At 31.5% G+C, this 20,718-nt stretch overlaps 2 protein-coding genes across 2 annotated transcripts; one reads left to right on the forward strand and one right to left on the reverse strand.

The window, feature by feature from the left end:
• The first annotated feature begins 1,203 nt into the window (after positions 1-1,203).
• LOC130444495 (ubiA prenyltransferase domain-containing protein 1 homolog) lies at positions 1,204-2,739 on the forward strand. Its single transcript, XM_056779642.1, has one exon. It carries the CDS (start codon positions 1,409-1,411, stop codon positions 2,399-2,401), a length of 993 nt encoding a protein of 330 aa, XP_056635620.1. The 5' UTR covers positions 1,204-1,408; the 3' UTR covers positions 2,402-2,739.
• A 511-nt stretch (positions 2,740-3,250) lies between these two features.
• LOC130444499 (peroxiredoxin 1) lies at positions 3,251-20,694 on the reverse strand. Its single transcript, XM_056779645.1, has 4 exons — positions 20,476-20,694; positions 8,765-8,976; positions 4,843-5,037; positions 3,251-3,520 (listed from the first exon to the last, which is right to left on the reverse strand). Exons 2-4 carry the CDS (start codon positions 8,967-8,969, stop codon positions 3,330-3,332), a joined length of 591 nt encoding a protein of 196 aa, XP_056635623.1. The 5' UTR covers positions 8,970-8,976; positions 20,476-20,694; the 3' UTR covers positions 3,251-3,329.
• Positions 20,695-20,718: the final 24 nt, after the last annotated feature.

Raw genomic sequence — 20,718 nt, forward strand, 5'->3', positions numbered from 1 at the left:
TCTACTATAAAACAAACATTAATAAAGGCTATCATTTTATGCTCGCCAGTAACATAAAAAACATAATATAGTGAAAGACAAAAGTTTTAAAGCAGTGGTAGCGATTCAACTAATTTTGCTGATTTTAGACCTATCATATGCATTAACGACTAATTTCTAGTAGCTACAACTAACTTGTGACTCATTAAATACTTCCTCGTCAGGCTTTGTCTCACTTTCAATACACTCAAATTTTTCACGAGTTGTATAAGTTTTTCTGGTGGATCTGTGCTATCAACATCTGCTCCAACTTAAAAAGGCAAAGCTAAGCTACGTTGCATTCCTAAAGCTGTACCGATAACAATATGTTGTATTGTTTACTCATAAATGAGTGCCTTTAATATTAACCAAATAATTTCAAAACGACGAGACATTTTCAATGATTTAGAAATAGACAATCATACTAGATAAACCATTAATAATTCCTCTACCAATCACCACCTGGGCATATACTAGAACCCTAATAAGTGGAAGGGATGTCCTTATCTGCCCAGTCAATATTTCCAACCCAAATATAATTATCATATAAAATATCAAATTCTTATTCACTGTTAATTAAAAAAGAATATATATTTCCAGTTCATACAAATAAATAATTTTGTCTTATTCCACTATATCGAGCTTCAGTTTAATATTTAATAAGTACTATTTAACAATTAAATTATTTTCCTTCAAATTTGGAGCAATTAGATTTACTACAAATCTATTTAAATTTGATGCAATTAATTCCTAATAAAGTAGAATAAACTGGGGTTAAAATAGAGTTTTAAAAAATTTCAAATTCTGTAAAAAACAAAGTTCCACAATGGGTGGTAAATTAAAGTTATGTAAGATTGAGTTGATCCAGTTTCCAATGGTAGAAATCTAACTGCTGTTTCATCAATAACGAGTTAAAGGTAACATCCACGCTGTGACAAAATTTTGAATTCCCAAAATTGAGATACCGCTAGGGCTTTTTACTATATTAGTGTAATAGTACTAATAATGATCTAAAATCAAAATCAATCCAAGAATCCGTGAATGTATAGTCATTAATTTCTTTAAAAAAGTAAGAAATGCACTTAAAAACATTTTGTAAAAGTGTGCCCTCTACGCAGCATAACTGTGTATTTTTGGTTGCCTAATATTTTTTATAAATTACATCTTGAATGATTGCCTACACTTTTTAAAGTTAGAAAGAGAAAAGCCTTATTTACGCAAGTGCAAGAGAAGTAAAACATTTTAGAAATTCTATTGCTAATTGGAAGTGATTAAATAATTATGGATGACAGTTATTAAAAGAGAACGATTATAGAAACTGAGTTTATAAGAATTATAATATGTTGAAGTATGTATTTCTGAAAAATAGTTGACCGACTAGTGTGAAATTATGACAGAAGTATCTACGACTAAAGAAAAAGTGATCCAAAATAATGGACAGGCAGTTTCTAAAGGTGCACCAGTTAGAACAACATCTGGAGGATTAATGAAACTATCAAGTTATGTGTTAGCCCTTCGACCATGGTCTCTTAGTGCAAGCTTAATACCAACACTTTTAGGATCTACTATAGCTTACAAGTATCCTGGATCTTCAGATTTCAATTACATCACTCTACTATTAACTGTATTAACTGTAATATCAGTACATGGTGCAGGAAATGTAGTGAACACTTATTTTGACTATGTCAAAGGTATAGACAATAGAAAATCAGACGACAGGACTCTTGTAGATCATTTATTATCGAAAGATGAGGTTGTGTCATTTGGAGCCATGCTATACTTTGCAGGATGTGTTGGCTTTATTCTTCTAGCAAATCTATCGCCAGCAAAAATGGAGCATTTGGCGTTAGTGTACTTTGGAGGACTATCATCAAGTTTTTTGTACACTGGAGGCATTGGGTTTAAATACATAGCTTTAGGAGATGTATTGATTTTAATAATATTTGGACCTATTTCTGTTTTGTTTGCTTTTATGTCACAAACAGGTCACGTTGAATGGGCTACTATTTATTATGCTATACCTTTAGCTTTGAACACTGAGGCTATTTTACATGGAAATAATACAAGGGACTCTGAATCTGATAGAAAAGTGGGAATTGTTACTTTGGCAATTATAATAGGACATACTGCTTCTCATGTTTTATATGCATTTTTGTTGTTTACCCCTTACATCATGTTTGTGGTCGTTTCTTTAAAATATTCAAAATGGTTTATGTTACCTTTGGTAACACTACCTAATGCATTTAAAATTGAAAAGCAGTTCAGATCCAAAGATATTCACAGTGTTCCAAGAAAAACTGCTAAGCTAAATTTATTTTTTGGCATTCTTTATGTTGTAGCTTGTAGTATGGTGCCTACATTACCATATATTACACAAAGATAGATATATTATTCATATCAAGATGTTTTTTGTACTGTACTTAAAATATAGATGTTTTCATAAAATATTGGGTTTTTACAAGTTTCTAATCTGTCCTCTGAATGTACCTCATAATGATATTCAATCATTATTATTTATCAATAAAAAATTAATATTTAATTTAAGAAATAACATATGTTGTATCATAGTGTTTTGACTGCCCCATTTGTTTTAATTAATTTAGTGATTATACAAATGTTTCCGAGAACACCTACAAAAGGCTCTTTTTTTATTTATATTGCAGCTGGCAGTATGTGGTTAGTTACAATATGTGACAGAAAAATAGATATTATTTATATTAAGATGTTTTTTATTTTGTATTTAAAATATACAAGTTTTTCAATTGAGTTTTTTCGAATTTGCTATCTATCCAACAGAAGTGAATAATATTGAATTTATTACTAAAATATTACAATATTACAAAATATTTTTGATATCAATAGACACATGTCGTAGATCATTTGTCTTCACTAGGTTTGTCCTGTAGTTAGAATAGTGATGGAATGTAGGAAGTTTTGTAATTCTAAAATTATTTTGTTTATAATAACAAGGAATAATTATTATTAAATCGAATATTGATGACTTGCTCCAATATAATAGTTAGAACGATTCAAAATGGTTTATATAAATATTTTCACTTTGTTCATTTAAATCCCCATTTCCTTATCAGTAGAAGATAATCTGTATATTTATCTTGATGATAAGTTTGAAATTTTTAGCTATTCCTATATTTTCAATAACCGTTTTCAGAATATGTTGTTCAACAACATTCAGATTGACAGGTTCAGTGGTTTATTTGAGAAAAAATCCAAGTGAAGGTAAATAAGATTTATTTAAAAAAAGTAACATTTGTAATAATACTTATACTGCATATCATTATAAATTGATGTAATTAATTTGCATTGGTGAAGTATTCCTTGCTTCCAGTTGGGTCTGGTTTCATGGTTTTGGATCCTGGTTTCCATCCAGCTGGGCATACTTCACCATGTTCATCGGTAAATTGGAAAGCTTGTACTAGACGAAGCGTTTCATCTACTGATCTTCCTACAGGCAAATCGTTGATTGTTATTTGTCTCAGAATACCTGAAACAAGGAGAAAAATTATTATTTCATAGGATATAAAATTAAAATGATAAAAACTGGAACATGGATCAACATAATGACTGGTTTAAAAACTAAAACTGAGTACAGTGACAACTAAGCTAATTATAGAGTTCATGAAGTACATTGAAAATTTCACTTGTGAACTAAAGTACCTGAAAATCCAATATAAAGTGATTGCTCGCCAGTTAAATTTTCCCTGATGCAAAAATAGAAATACACCAGAAACTTCAATACGATTCAAATACGTGTGGGGGAAGAATACTCTTCAGAGTAGTTAATGAACTTTTTTTGGAGAAATAGAAAAACTGTCAGATACGTTTCTTATGTAGACGTTGTTTAAAACCCATTCATCAAAAATCTTATACATGCAATAGCCATAAAATTTACAAAGATTGATCAAAAATATTTTTTACAAAAAGACAAAGATTAATTATTATTCTCTACCTCTATTCTGAATTCTACATTAATTGTCAAGTCAAATCACTGCAAGAAATGATAACAATAGAATAGAAATACAAATTATTCATTTAAAAAAAGGTGCCACAGATTGATTAACAACTTTAACTAAAGTCTGTAATAATAATAATTTATTGATAATGCTCAATATTATAATATAATCGTTTTGTATAGCAAAAAATAAATTATCATATTGACTGGAATCTAGGCCTATTTACTCAACTTTTTATAATATATAGATAGTTAAATTTCACATTTAAAATGGGTAATCGGAAACTATCATGGGGTTAACCTACTCATGGTCTGAATGAAGGGAAAGTAATCAGAATTGTCTATTCTTAACTCTTATTAGCAGTGTTATTGAATGGTTGCTTACGGTTTTCGTAGTTTTGGCTTTTTACATAAAAATAGCTTATTGTTATCAAAATTTAGTGGTAAAATACTGTGGGTAAGTAAATCGCTAATAACATCAATAATAATTAACAAATACAACTAATTAAAAATCTATAAACATGAAAAATTAACGCACAAAACTGAGGTAATAACAATTATGTAGGATGAGTTTTGAGGTTCTAATACAAACAGAGGGCGCGTTCAAAAACTGAGTATTCAAATTAATAGTTTTTGGAAAATCTTTGGGATAGAAGAAACATAATAATATGTTTGTAATTATCCATTATTTGAAATAAAATCTACTATGTGAGTTTTTTCCTTATTTACAACTGAAATGACAAAATGATTTACTAACTCCACATTGGTATAGTTACACACCTGTATTATTAGTTCAAGTGATACATTAAAACAGCTAGTAAATTATATTTTTTGTAAAGTATGCAGTCAATTACCTTTTCCATCAATTATAAATAGTCCTCTGAATGGAATTCCTGATTCCTCATCTAATACTCCATAGGCTTTAGATATAGATCCAGATTTATCAGCTAATAAGGGAATGGACATTTCTCCTAATCCACCTTGTTTTCTAGGAGTATTGATCCATGCCAAGTGAGAGAACTGGCTGTCGGTGGAACAAGCAATTACAGCTAAAAATTTAATTAAAATCAATAATTATATTCCCTCTAAAATAAAATATTTGGAAATACCTTTATTACAAACAGTTTAATAATAAATAATATCAATGACCTTTGAAAAAATTCATTAAATTCAAATGATCTGCAAGTTGGTGTTGAGTAGCAAAATCTAGAAATCTTAAATTGATTTGCAAGGTAACTTATCAAACTGAAAAAAGTACTAAAATACTGAGTAGTTGAAAAAGTATCAAAATAAATCGATGCACCTTTGGAAGAAAAACAGGCATTTGTTATTATTGGTTTAAAAGGCTTTTCCAGTACAGAATACCCTTTAAATTTTATTACAATTCTTTTTAATGGTATTTCCCAACTTCTCAAAGGGTAGGTTTGAAAAATTTCCGTCTGGATAATATAATTTAATTTAGATCTTTAATTATCTACTATATCTATCTTTCTACTAATATCCTTTTCGCTATTAACGTACTTGCATTAACTTTCAATGTGTAAAACTTTACCTTACGGTTTTCATCTTGTGTTTTAATTATTAATTAACGTCACTAGCTTCATAATCTGAATAGGTTCTAAGAACAATTATTTTGTAGTGTAGTCTAAGGCCACTCAGTTCCATGGACTGTTACTTCTATACTCCCCAGCAAAAGGAAAATGGCAAAATGTTTATTAGGGCCAGAGGCGATTTTCGATTCGATTTCTTAAAAATGAGGATTCAATCAAGATTCAATTTTCCAAAGAAAGATTCGAATTCATTTATTTGAAATAAATAATCGATCTCGAATCTTTTTGATTTTTCTAAAAGAATTAAAATCGTTTTCAATTCTAGTAAAAGAATCGAAAACCATGAAACAACATATTGAAAACAATTTTTAATTTTTTTAGAATAATTAAAAGCAGTCAAGGGAATATACTTATAAGAAAGATCCATTGGACGTTAGCCCTTTAGATGTTTAGGCATTTTATTGGTCAAAATAGCAGTCCTTGTAACTATATGGTCTAAGGGTATAGTATAATCTTTCAATTTGATGCCTAGACAGCTACCAGCAGAACAATATAAGATGGTCTGTTGACTTTTAGCAGTCATTGAATTTTTTTCGTAATTAATTAATGAGAGAAATTAATAGATCCATTGAGAAATTGGTATATATAAGATGGTTATCGATATGAGGTTTGTTCTTAGAAGCAGAACTGGTTCAGGAAGTGTACACTAAAGCGTTCTTTGCAGCAGGACCAGTGCTAGTGTCGCTGTTCTTAGCAGAAGTGCAAGAGAACTAGTTCACCCAGTTCACTGTACTGCTTGCACGGGATCTAGAGTCAGTTCAGACAGTGCAGTGCAATAAGTGTAATCAATATAAGGCAAAAAAGGGAGGTTTTAATATATATTTCTATTTTATCAACTAATCTACATTTATATCTTTTTTCATACTATTATCCTCAAATAACATTTCTGAAAATGGTGGCACTACATCTTCGTTATCAGACAAATATAAAATATCAAAACGTACTAAATCGTTTTCCATTATTTTTAATACTACAAGGCCTGAATCACATCAAATAACCTCAAATACAACAATCAACAAATGCTCCATTGCTCTCTGCACTATATCGTTCTTTGTATCCAATCGAACTAATTCTATACCCTCATGAACTGGCCTGCACTAGTCCATTTCATGAAGCTACCAAGAGCAAACCTATGATTTAGTTAGTGGTGCCATTTAAATATCTCAACAGAAATTTTCAATACACCTAGTAACTAAATATATTTCATCATTGGACACCGTTTTTTCATTGCTGAGAAGATGATGCTGGTGTTGGAGGCTATACCCATAAAGGATATCAAAAGGATTAGAGAAAGCTAGGTCATAAATATATCAGATCTAAGGAGGATTACTTTGAAAGATACAAAATAGATACATATTATGTTTATTAGAAATAATTGTTATCCAGCCATTTTGCTTCTTACACCAATATAAAAAATAAAATTAATCAAATTAAAAACATGAATTCACGATAAGAAAGCTACTATTGTAATTTGAAGATTTTTTTATGATCAAACAACATGCTCAACTATTTCGTCACTTTCAACATTCCGGTTATACTGTAAGTGACTGAAATTAGCAACCTTTACCTTATTTAGTATCAAATTTTGCTTGAGATTTCAAATGTTTGATATTAAGGGGAAAGCCTTACACCAGAAATTGATTTTAGGTCTCTAATGATTTAAAATTAGTTTTTTTGAAGACATAAAAATTTTGACGTTTCGACCTGTTACGGTCTTTATCAGTGTTAAGTTACTATGGGTAACTTTGATTTAGATATGTCGTGGTTCACTTGGAGGCCTGAGGCCCATTCTGTTACTCTCCATTTCCACGTTAAGTAGCTAACCACCTTCCTATATTTTTCCCTTTTACAACTTATTCTTAAGCATTTACAACCCACTATTTTTTCGAGGCAATCTATTGTGTCGCCCTCCAGCATTTGACGTCGTTTCTCCGTGAAGGCAAGGCACTAACAGAACATATGCTCGATTGTCCCTTCTTCCTTGCACCATTTGCAATAGTTGTCCTTTTCTCTCCATTTCTGAAGTCTTGTGCTGAAAGTACATTGACGTTGAGATTTGTCCATTCTCTGATGTTACGGAGCCAGGATTTGTTTTTCCTGTCGATGCCTTTCTTTCCCTCTGCCCCGCATTATGTTCTGTAGCTGTAGATATTGGTCGTTGCGTAAGATATGTCCTATGTAAGATGTTTTTCTTATCTTAATAATTGTCAACAGCTTTTTTTGCGACCAATGCGTCTTAGTACTTCGTCGTTGGTGATTCTGTCAGTCCAGGGAATCTTCAAGATGCGTCTATAGAGCCACATCTCAAATGCCTCAAGTTTTTTGATCATTTGAGCTTTCAAGGCCCAGGTTTCCACTCCGTACAGCAGTACTGACCATACATTACATTCCATGAACCCTATTCTGACGTGGAGATTTAGATTTCTGTTTGTGAACATTGAGGAGTACTTGACAAATGCCTTTCGAGCCATTTCAATTCTGATCTTGATTTCTTCGTCTGGATCTATTTGAGCGTTTATTACTGAACCTAGATACTTGTTTTTTGCACCCATTCTATTTTCCATTCAGGGTGAGAATAGGGTTAATATTAAGATTTTGGTTTTTACTTATAACCATGAATTTAGTTTACCTCCTCATGTCTCTCCTCCAGCACTTTTTGAAATACAAACTGAGAATATAGATTAAATAGTTGCGGAGAAAGAACTCAGCTTTGGCGAACTCCCTTTTGAACTTTGATTTCATGTGTCTCCATGTCCTCAACACGCAATTCTGCCGTTTGATTGGAATAGATATTTTTGATCAATCGTATATCGCTTGGATCTAAGTTAATTGTTAAATTGTCTATAAGTTTCTCGTGTTGGACTTTATCAAAGCTCTTATGGAAATCAATGAAACAGGTCCCACTAAAATGTGTTAAATCAAAATTGTGCAGGAACTGCATGTTCCGTTTAATACTGAAAGGAATATCCTCAAGTAGTTCAGGGAGATAATTTTAGAGAATTAACATCGAAAACGCCGTTCTCTATAATATTGTTTGAACACGTTTTATGCGAAGAGGTTAATTACCTCCTGCATTTTCTCTCATCAATTTATAAACATCCGGTACGTCCATTAACTTGAAACATCCACAGTTAAGTACTACATACTTTTAATTTATTTTAGTTACCTGTTTTGATTTTTTTGAATTCATCGACACGATCAGAAAAAGCAATAATTTCAGTTGGACAGACGAAAGTGAAATCTAATGGATAGAAGAACAAGATCACATATTGTCCTTTGTAATCATCCAAAGAAATATCTCTGAACATTCCATTAACGACTGCAGTTCCCTTGAAGACGGGAGCGGGTTTTTGAAGTGCTGGAACAGGCATGTTTTATCTAAAAAAAATATATTTTTGTTAATGTGTTATTCAGTTATGTACAATTTGTATTTACTACGGAAATAAAAAATATGGAGCGGATGATAAGTAAATGCGATAGTAGTACACTTTTACTAAGTCTAATCTTTTCAATATAAAATAAATAAGATAGATAAATATATCTTTTTTTCTCACTATAAAATACATTTCATTGCTCGATAACTGGTTGAAATATAGGAGTCTAAATTTCCTATTGAAGCACAAGGATGTTAAAAATTTTTGTCTATATGCGAGCCCCGTCCCATTTCAGTTGGCCCAATTGAAAAAAATTACTAATTATTGCTTTTTCAGCTATTAAAAACCGGCAAATTGTTTCGTTTTGAGCACTTTATATTTTCTATAAACATTTCAGATACTTTTACAGGAGTTACAACATATGTTATAATTACAAACCAAAAAATAAAACAAAAACCAAATGTAATCAGAAAAGCTTAACTACTAAACATACTTTTAAAAGATACCATTGAGTAACATCCCCTTTTATTTTTAATAACAGCCGTAATTCTTTGAGGCATGGTGTTTATTAAATTCTGGCAGTATTCGTGAGTAAAATCATCCCAAATTTCTTGTAGTCTTTCTTTTAATTCCATGACAGTTCTAGTTGGATTTGCACGCAACTGCTTTTTCATTTCATGCCAAAGTGTTTCTATTGGTGATAAATCTGGACTACTTGAAACCCACTCTAAATATTGTTGTCTGATAACCATTTTTGAGTTATGGCATGCTGCTCCATCTTGCTGAAAAATAAAGGCTTTCCCAGCGGTTAAAGCTACTTCTCTTGTTGGCAACAATGATTCTTCTAAAATATCCAAGTACTTTTCAGTATTGACAATTCCGTTTATGAAATGCAGTTTTCCCACCCCTCTTGCAGATATCGAGCCCCACACCATCACAGATGCCGGAAATTTTACTTTCCGCTTCAAACAATCTGGATGAAGATTCTTTTTTTTGTCGAATAACTCTACTTCGATAGTCACCCATGCAAACTTCAAAATGAGACTCATCACTCCAATGTATACAGCTCCACTGTTCAAAATTCCAATTTTTATGCTCTTTGGCCAATTTAAGTCAATTTTTCTTTTGGATTTGAGTCAATAATGGCTTTTCCTTGGCCTATGTAAAGAAAATTTCATTTTAGAAAAATATGCATTAAACTAAGGTGTTACAAAATTCACCTTGCATGTCCGAAATCCTAATTTTTGAGCCACTCTGTGACATGTGGATCTTGAAACCCGCTTACCCACTGTATTACTCCAAAGTAAACTTTGTTGACCATAGTTAGTTATTTTTAACGCTCGTTTATCTTTGACAATTTCGATTTTCTTACGTACCGGCGTTTAGGGACAACCGAACCATTTGCTTTATACAAGCGAACTATATTTCGAACACTGTATTTTGACATGTTTACAACTTTCGCGATTTCCGAGTTCTTTTTCCCATTTTTGAATAAGTTTATTATGATTAATCGAATTTTTTCATCAATAACTTTTCCTCTGTCCATTTTAAATCTATGTCACTTAAAAAAAGCATTTCGTGAAAATATGACTTACACAGCCTACTTTATTATTTGCGTATTTTAGACCTAATGAAACTTTGAGCACAATTTTGGAAACAATGAACCTTTGTATATGCATAAAAAATTATTATCAACAAGACCTATCTATTTCAATCATATTAAATATCATTCAAAATATTTGACAATATTCATCCAAAACCTATTTTAAACGTAAAACTAAAGATTTAAAACATTTTACTATCAGCTACTTTTTAGCATTTTAAAATAAAGTTTAATAATTTCGAATTTTTCTAAGTGGGCCAACTGAAAGGGGACGGGGCTCGTAGAAGATACTGATCTATAGAGAGCAGTTAAACATCCTCACCAAGTTATAACCATTGAGAAGAAACAAAAACTTTGTCCTTCGTTAGATGAAAAATGTTTCTTTAAACCCCCGATTCCCAAAGTGGTGCAGGCGGACTACCAGGGGCCCACGGAAGACTCGACGGAGTCTACATTGGGTATGATAAAAAATCGTCAGCGGGGGTCCATGAAAATTTATTTGATTTCCATAGTGAAGAACTAAAATGTTGGCTTGACGTCTCCTGCCATTATCAATTAGTTGATTTTATTATCAAATAATTAACCCTAACCAGCAATCAAGCCTAATCTTGTTTTGTCAAAAACTGTTAATTTGTCGTTGGAACTTAGTCACAACGCAAGATTCCATAGATCTAATCTTCACGTTTTTTCGAGATTTGGACATTGGTAGAATTGTAGCTGGAGGTCTATGAAACAAAAAAGTTTAAACTGTTTAACATAACTTGGGGCATTATTATCGAGTGCACTGTTTTCACTCTTAGCAACCTTACTACTACCACTAAATTTATCATCATCAGAAATGTTATCTTCAGATAATAATAATCTAATCTATTGCTACATCTCTAGCTGGTTCCGGTGGCGGCTCATGGTAAAAAAATTTAGGTATTTGAAATGTTTCCAAAAAATCTAACCTTTCAGAAGTTTTATCGTTTTTGTCAAATTTCATTTGATTTTATCAGCTTCCGAGCTGAAATGATGCGATTGTTAGAATGGTTGTCACACAAGAAAAATGTGAATTATCAAGCACTGATGTCTTTACTTTATTTTACTGCTTTAGCTAAGCGGATTAATCAACTGGTCGACTTTACTGAACGAAGAAATTTCTTTTATCAAGGAATCACAAGGCGACTGCGAAGCAATAAAATTTTTTTATTGAATAGATAATGGAAAATATTGATTTATTCCATGTTATTTTAATTTTGTATTTATCATTTTTTTAGTTCTTAATTTTTTTGAGAGCTCTGCACCGCTTATGCACTAGCGGCCTCTGGCTGGTTCCAATTCAAGAAAATCTTTTTCACATTTATGAGCATGTAGGCAACGTCTTTGCCATTCTAATGGTGAAAATGGTAGCAATCTCACCATGTTGCTCTAGAATTATGTCAACTCTATAAGTTTTAAGCCTAGACTTATTTTTTTTTTTTCATTGTATTTGCAATGGAATCAGCCAGAAGGCCAGTCGAATGTTTTACGCCTGGCTAGTGTTTCGTTGGTTTGTTACTCTGCTGTGCTGTAATCAACGTCTCGGTATTTTCACAAATTTCCGGGAGTTACAGTAACCCTTTAAGTCAGTGTTTTGCACTGCCACACTGTTTAGCATGAGCTGAATTTTTAACATCTTTCGATGTGAAGTGTTGAATGAATGCAACTACATTCTTTAGTCTTTTGGATGCCTTCATTGTTGCATTTAGAGATGGTTAGGTTAGAAAAATACATAACCAGTAGAACTTCATAAGCAGTTAGGTTCGACAACTTCGACAACGCATGCGCGTAACTCCCGGAATTTTGCGAAAATACCGAGTCGTCTATAATCATATCGCTTGTAAATGTTTCATACGTTTTAGTAATTATAGTTGATTGTACAATATTATGATTGTTTAGTGACATTTTCCTTTCAATATCATTCTTTACTTTGTTGCTTTTTTTATTATATTTTTTTTTCTAATTCTTTTTTGCCTTTGTTTTCACCTTTTTTATTCTAGTTCCACTTCTTATTCTTCAATAGTTCTTCTTAGACATACACACCTTTATTTAAAGATGGTTTCTCCACTTTCCGAATTGTTTTCGTTCTTGTTTATATTTATACGAAGTTGAATTGAATCAAACGAACAATTTTTTTATCAACTTCCGATATCGATTTACAGGATATATATAATCAAGAACACGATAATGGGTCGCATAAGTAAGGTCACAGTTTTATAGAAAATGTAGAATAATATATATAAATTAACCCGCAAGCAGTCTATATTATTTGTACGACACTCAGTCTCAATTTGGCAGTTATAACGGCATTAAAAATAATTTTTTTCGATGTTTCCCACATCAACTTTTTCATTCGTCAATTCCCACTCTAACTTTGAAGTCACGATGAAAAAGCCGAGTTAAAAATGTGAAATCTATACCTTTCGATCCAGGAATGGTTTATGATAGATCCTTCAGATCCTAGTAAAGATATAGTCGTTCTTTCTTACTAAGAGAAGCAAAAAATGCGGTAAAAATAAAAAAAAAAAAGGAAGTTTACAATAAGTTTTAGAGAACGCATTTTTTTGGAATATGTATCCACTGAATGTAAATCCAAGAGGACATTAAGGGGGGTCAGCCGCCATCTTGGAAAACACATTTTATCGAATATCTCGTGAATCGCGCATCGTACGACAAAATTATTGGAAATCATTTTTATAGATCATAATTTTTGCCATCTTTTTTATTTGAAACTAATTTTTGTATAACGCTTAAGTTTTTGATTATAGCGCTTAAAACATTTTACAATTTTTTTTGCTAAGTATATAGTTAAAAAGTGAAAAGTTAAAAACCTAAACCTAACTAAATAAAAAATATGATGAAAATTATTATCTATAAAAATGATTTCCACTAATTCTGTTATACGATGCGCGATTCGCGAGAAATTCAATAAAACGTGTTTATCCAGATTGCGGCTGACGCCTGACAACCACTTGGATTTACATATTCCAAACAAAATCCTTTCTCTAGAAATTTGCAAAAAATACACTGAGCTTAGCCTATTGTAAGGAAACAAAAAACGCTACCTAAGTAGCCCTTTGCCTTAACGATTTAACAGCATCAATGTCAATCACTCGAAAATCGATAAGGCAATAGAAACATGCATGATATAGACTTTATATTCGTTCGAACACAAAAGAAATAATAATAACCACATACTTCACGTACTATTCATTATATAACACGGAATTTGCATAATTAATGTATGTCCTTGTTCAGCACTTTCCGGTAATAAAACAAAAGCATTGCTCTTCTAATCATCATTAGGTAATTATTATTGAGATGTGATAGGTAAATAGTTTAAAATAACACCTTTTGTATCATGCGATCACTTACAAAATTGGAATAATTCGTGTCAATTTCAAAGTGTGACGAAATGATAATATCTAGACAATAAAAAGCTTGAAATATTGATACCCGCGGATTTCTATCACGAATATTTTTTCATTAAACTGAACTTTTCAAATAAATGTTAATAGAAGAGACATATAACGACAAGCTTATAATTTGAAAATTAAGTGGTTAAACATTTTGAAACAAGTATTTTTGTACATATTTCACGATTCTGAATCGAACACACAAAAAATAAGAAATATATTTAACTATTACAAGGTTCACCTAATTAAAAAACAATTAATCAAAAAATTGTGATGAAAGTATTTTTTATAACGCCAAAAAATTCATTAAGTTTACGTTTGAGCGCTGATTCGCATCGTTAGTTTGTTTGAAATACTAATTTTTGTTAATTTTTTTAAATATTGCAAAGGACCCTCAATAAGGAACCTATTAACAAATGATTGTAAGTATTTTTTATAAGGCCAAAAACGCATCGCTGCTTTTGACATCGAATCCGTGAAATTTTGTCAAATTTTCTTTAACTACTTCGAATGGTACTCAATAAATAGTATATTAACAAAAACTTGTTGATGAAAGTATTTTTATAACGTCAAAAAACTCCAATAACTTTACGTTTGAGCGCTGGCGCATATAGTTAGTTTTGCAATCGAAGCCCCAAAATTTTGTGAAATTTTCTTAAACTATTGTGAAGAAGATTTTTGTTGTCATTTATTTTACTCTAAATGCTGAAGAGTTAGCACTTCGTCGACCACACAGAAGGGTTACTTTGACCATTACCCACCATAATGTAGACAAGAATCTTACTAAAGGTAGCTTGACATGATGCAATACAACGTGGAATGCAGAGCAAGACGCAATATTTCTTGATAAAAAGCATGCTCAGATAAAGTTCAGCTGATTGTTTCATGCAAGTTCTTCCACTTGCAACATTATCGATTTGGTGTCATTTTCATTCCGTGCAAACTGCAATCCTAGAGAGAAGTTTATTTACTTTTGACTTAACAACCAACCTGGCTATCAGGCTTTAAAAGCAAGAAAGCAGCAGATATAATTATTGACAGTGATCCACTGACCACTTTTTCACTTCGTTATTTAATTACTTAGTTTTGTTATCATTTTTAAACCGGTCACAAAATATTAAACAAAAATTGAGGTGAGGAATTTGTTTACTTTTACTAATGGAATTTTTGTTAGTGGCAGCCATAATGCAATGGCAAGAGACTTGAATAATGTCAAGTGACGTGCAATATTCATCTACGCAATATTATGGAATTGCAAGCAAATTCTTGCTTGTTTTCTTGCACCATGTCAAGCGGTCTTCATGTAAATGTGCAGGATTGTGGATATTCATAATTTTTACCGTTTTTTTCTCTATGTCATGGAGTCCTAATGAGATAAGTGCAAGACTAATCAAAGTTTTTTCAATTTTGCGTAGTCTAGTTACTATCAAATAGTTCGTAGGCTGAAATTTAACATATTTCGACTGTAATAATCATAAAAATGTGAAAAAAATGATCAAAATTATAATAAAACAATCGTTTAATAGAAAACATTGAAAGAATTAATTATTTTATATTGTGTAAGGTCATTCGTTATTGCAATAAAACCGCAAAATGACATAAAATGCTAAATATGATTGATTTATGAAAAAATATTTTCTGTTCAATTGAATTTCATGCCAAAATAAATAAATTGAGGGTCTAGTTCAGTGAACCAGGTTAATTTGAAAATGTCCTTAACTTTACCTTCTTTATTAAATACATACTGACGTGGAAACTCAACCAGTGAATATTATTCAATTTTGAAAATATTTCGAATACAGGTTTAACCAATTTTTTTTACCGTAAGTACCGCCCCTTTTCGATACCATAAAACAGAATTTAGTGGTTATAAACGTTGCCAGATAAGAAGCCACAAGTGTTTAGTATACATAGAATGAAAAGAAATGCAAATTATTGAAGGCTGATTTGAGAGAGCTCGATTGTTGGTCTTTGTGTATCTTCTCAGAAATTGCCGGTAGAATAAATAGAAATGTGGTTACTACAACCTAATCTACAAAAATACAAATATGTTTATGCTTCTAAATGTTCTTGATTTTAGGTCTCTTCTGATTTAAAATTATTTTCTTAGTAACATTCCATTCGGTTTGTTACGATTTTCATCAAACATTTTGAATATTCCTTTGTTCGCGTATTTTGGTACAGTAGTCACTTCGAATTTATCTATTCTAGTATTCTAGAAATTGAATCGAATTCTTCTGTTTGTATAAAACCTAACGATTGCAAAGTGTAGTGATTTAACAGGCCCGTAATGCCTTTAGATCCGATTGTTGTGGCAAGAATTGTTGCGTTGTTACAAGATGATCGGGTGCAACGTGCAAGAATTGTTGGTGCTAGTCTTTGTGGTGTGTAAAAGGTGTACCAGTGCTTTCTGGAGACTGGCCTGATCACTAGAAGAACGGGGTCTGGGCGAAAAAGAGTTACCACTCAACGAAATGACAGTTTTTTTGGTGTCCACAAGTTTGCAGAATAGGACAGCTACTGCGGTTTCACTGCGAAATCAGTTGGAAGAAGTGAAAAATGTCAACGTTAGTGAATGGACCGTTAGAAGAAGACTTCATGCTGCTGGACTGTCATGCATAAGAATGGCTGGGTATTGTTCTCAGATGACTCGCGTTTTTGCTTCACTGGGTCAGATGGACGTCGACGAGTGTGGAGAAGATCTGGGGAAAGATATGCTGAAGTTTGCATGGACGAGCGTCTTCCATTTGGCGGTGGATCAGTTATGGTTTGGGCGGGTATCACTGCACAAGCTCGTACAGAGTTGGTCTTCATAGAAAATGGCTCCCTAACCTCTCACAGGTACATTGCGGAGGTTCTAGAAGGCCATATTATGCCTTTCATGGTGACTATGGGGGAACGTCGCATTTTTATGCGCGATAATACGAGACCACATACAGCTAGAATTGTCAAGGAGTACCTGGATGAGGTAGAAATTAGGTGGTTTGACTGGAGAGCCCGCAGCCTAGACATGAATCCCATACAACATGTCTGGGACGAGTTGGGATGACTGATCCGCATACACACACAAGCACCAATTACTGCCCAGGAGATGAGAAGATTGCTGTTGCAGGAATGGGATAACATCGACCAGAATGTGATCCGCAACTTAATTCAAAGTATGCCGCGCCGACTTCAAGCAGTCATCGATGCAAGAGGAGGGAATACACGTTATTAGTGTCAAGTTTTTTTTATTTTGTTCTCTCCATATCTTCCCTAACAACAAAATGTTGAATTTCGCCCAAAATGTTAATTTGTTGCTTTTTCAGAATAAATCTTTAAATCCAAGGAAAAAATGCATTTTTCTTTAGTATAGAGTATCACATTCAGCTTACAAAAGCACATGCAATGATGTACAGGTTGCGAATACTATCTGAAAACGTAAAATTTCAAAGAACGTGAAAATTTTAAGGTGACATCAATTTTTTGCTCGCCAGTGTATACGCATAAGATATTCTCAAAATTTCAATCAATAATATTCAATATTTATACTATAAAATATTCGTGAAAATCATCAAAAAACTATATCCTAAATCTATGTCTCTCCTTAAGGACCTTACAGGAAGACGCAAGAAAACAATCTTCTGATGTTTTATCTCTACTAGCCTTCTCTTATCCTCGTCTGTAACTTCAACTACCTATAACTACCTATCAAATAATAGTTTCTACTTGGGCAACTATCCCTAGATTTTTAGACATTTAAATGGTTTCTTTATGAGCTTCAAGTTTTTTCATTACTATGACTAATATGGTATATTTAACAAATGATATGAAATAGATCAGGAAACCATTTAAATTAATTAAATCAACAATGCCGATCTACTCATAACAGAACAAAACAGGAGCTGAAGAAAATGTTTTTACTATTTGAAAAGACAAACAACAGAGCAAAACAAGGAGTTCCGGTTCGATAGAGTAAAAGAGTTTGAATGCCTCGAAATGAAAGATAATGTTTACTCCCCATATAGAATAGAATGGGTGAAAATCGAACCTTAACAAATGGAGAATGCGCAAAAAGAAGAAGAGGGAGTCCTGGTAGAAGATGACGAACTGGAGCAATGCAGCCGTGACCAAAAGGAATTTGAGAAAAGCAGTAGAGATACTTCAAGCCATGGGCCTATAAGGCCTGATGTGCTGTTTAATATATTAATCCTTATTATCTACATGAGTATCCTCAATTTAAAAGCAAGTTATTGATCTCTTGCACAGTACTTCTACTATTCAAATATTAATAAGCAAAACTATACAAAAACTCAAAACAACTTTGAAAACAATGGGGAGATGCGCGTTAATATTCACTCTAAGTGATATCTACAGAAAAACACACGAATCAGAAAGTTACTGTGAATGTTGAAATGGAACCAGGCTGAGCACCTTGCTAAGAGTAGCTATGAAATATGGGCCGCAAAAGATCTATTTTGAATGCTAAGATATAAGAAAATACAAAGAGACTTCAATGTCACTGAACGAATGAGATTGTCAAACTTTGTTAGATTGGAATTATCTAAATGATATCTTCATTCAGCAGTGGGTTGATTCATTAATTATTATGAAAACATGTAGCTCAAAAGCTGGTATTTATAAATAATTGTATAATTTCAAATGACAACTAATATAATGTAATTTCTTACATATAAGGAATTCCACTGAATAGATCATGAAACAGTTTAAATTAATTCACATGAATATTCTAAATTAAATATTACAAACAAACCATTGTTATTTGGTACAGTATTCCTTATGACTATTTGCTTGAAAAGAAGAGTTTATTTTGCTTGTATTGAATGTACTTGGGTAACTTTGGACATTAACAAACAACCTGTACTAAAATTTTAAGCAACCCTCAGTATTCTCAATTTTTGCATTTTTAAAATTAAAATAAAACCATTGTTGTTTTCCATAAAATAATTTTCTAAGAATTTCGTATCCATTTCACATCTTCTATTAGTTACTAAATGGCACCTTTCACTTTTCCAAATTTGTAATATACAATATGAGATCTATTGTTTATTTTCCGTTGTATTGTTTCCTGGAAGATCAAAATCCAATACTTCTTTCTGAATCTCCTTTGGTTTAGAAAATAAAGTTAAGAAATGACAATTTCACACTACTTCAATTGTAGGATAATAAATTTGATACAAATACTATTTCAACATATTATCTTGTTACTATTATCAAAAAGTAAACTTATCCTAGATGTATTTCCAAACATTATGAATTTTTTTAACAAATAGCAAGTTTAAAATTTTTGATTTCTTCAAAGAGGTATATGTATCAGTTCTTTACTAAAAAGAAAATTGTGCTAAAAGTACAACAAGACCATTTTTGGTATAGTTACAACAAGAAGTTACATTTCTGTATAACTCAAAAGATGCATCAGGAATATAATCAGCTTCTTATTCCTCATACAGATGTGTATTTTAGAATTTGATTTAGCGTTTTTGAATATTCAGTACAATATTGATTATTAAAAAATGATATTAATTAACAAAACTTAAAATATGCTATATTTTCAAATAGTTGTCTATTGGAATTTCTTTATAAAATCCTATTGTATTTTTAAACAGAACACCAACTGAGTTAATTCAAATTGAAAATATTTACAAATTGGTTAAATAAACTTTCATTGCATTACTCATAAAAGTAGGCAATTTATTGTTAGTAAGATAAGTTTCAAGGTCTTCTCTAAAAAAATGCTTGTCATTTATATAGACAGGTATATAATAATTACTACAAAAATACATAGTTGATGGAAAAAATTTAGAAGTGTTTTCCAAAAAGAAATTCATAAAATACAATTCTCTAAGTCATGTTAAAAAATACATCAGATAGTATATGATTTTGGATTTCCTATATATTCAATACTTTTCAACAAATTCCTCTTGTTAGAACACTTGTATTACTACATGAAAAATCTAGAATAATATTAAATATTCACAAAATGAAATTATTACCAACATAATTCGTTACTTTGGTCAATTTATCCTACTTTAATCCGGTTTTGAAATGGAAAAAATTGCATTTTTATTCTTAACATATTTAAAATTTTTTATCCAAATCAACTCGACTTTTAAGTAAAAAAAATCTTTTTTACCAAATTAACTGTATTATTAAGTACACAAATATTAATATATCTTTTCTAGAACATCTTATAACAAAGGTTCAAAGTGAAGTACCTATAAATGGCCTCAATTTAATAATGGTTGCCGGTTCTTTTTAGATATAATTGAATGGAATTTTACAAAAATCCTAGTTTTTCAGATCTCACAATAGCTTACTGAAAAAATAGTATGTGTAATTCAATGTAGACATTAGTTTGTTGGGAATTTATAAAAATTAGGAGTTGGAATGTATTTAATATCGGCAACTTCTATTCAAGAGCAAGATTCCTGTAATATGAATCAATAAAATACCTAGTACTCACCTAGCAGGTATCAATGACTGAAAATAACGGCCACGTTTTATGAATCTTTTAGCTATCACTCCGAATACAAAGTGATTCGACAGCCGAAAGGAAAGTAAAATATAATCAAACCTTATTCAGTATGATCAAACCACTTTTTAACCGAACTTTTATAGTTATTGTTCGGTTCAACGGGTTTTTTCCTCGTACAAGTAGTCAAATATACGAGTAAACTGTATTGTTCATACGAGTTATCATATTTGA

Source organism: Diorhabda sublineata, chromosome 5 (assembly GCF_026230105.1).
Source record: "Diorhabda sublineata isolate icDioSubl1.1 chromosome 5, icDioSubl1.1, whole genome shotgun sequence".
Classification (NCBI taxonomy): domain Eukaryota; kingdom Metazoa; phylum Arthropoda; class Insecta; order Coleoptera; family Chrysomelidae; genus Diorhabda; species Diorhabda sublineata.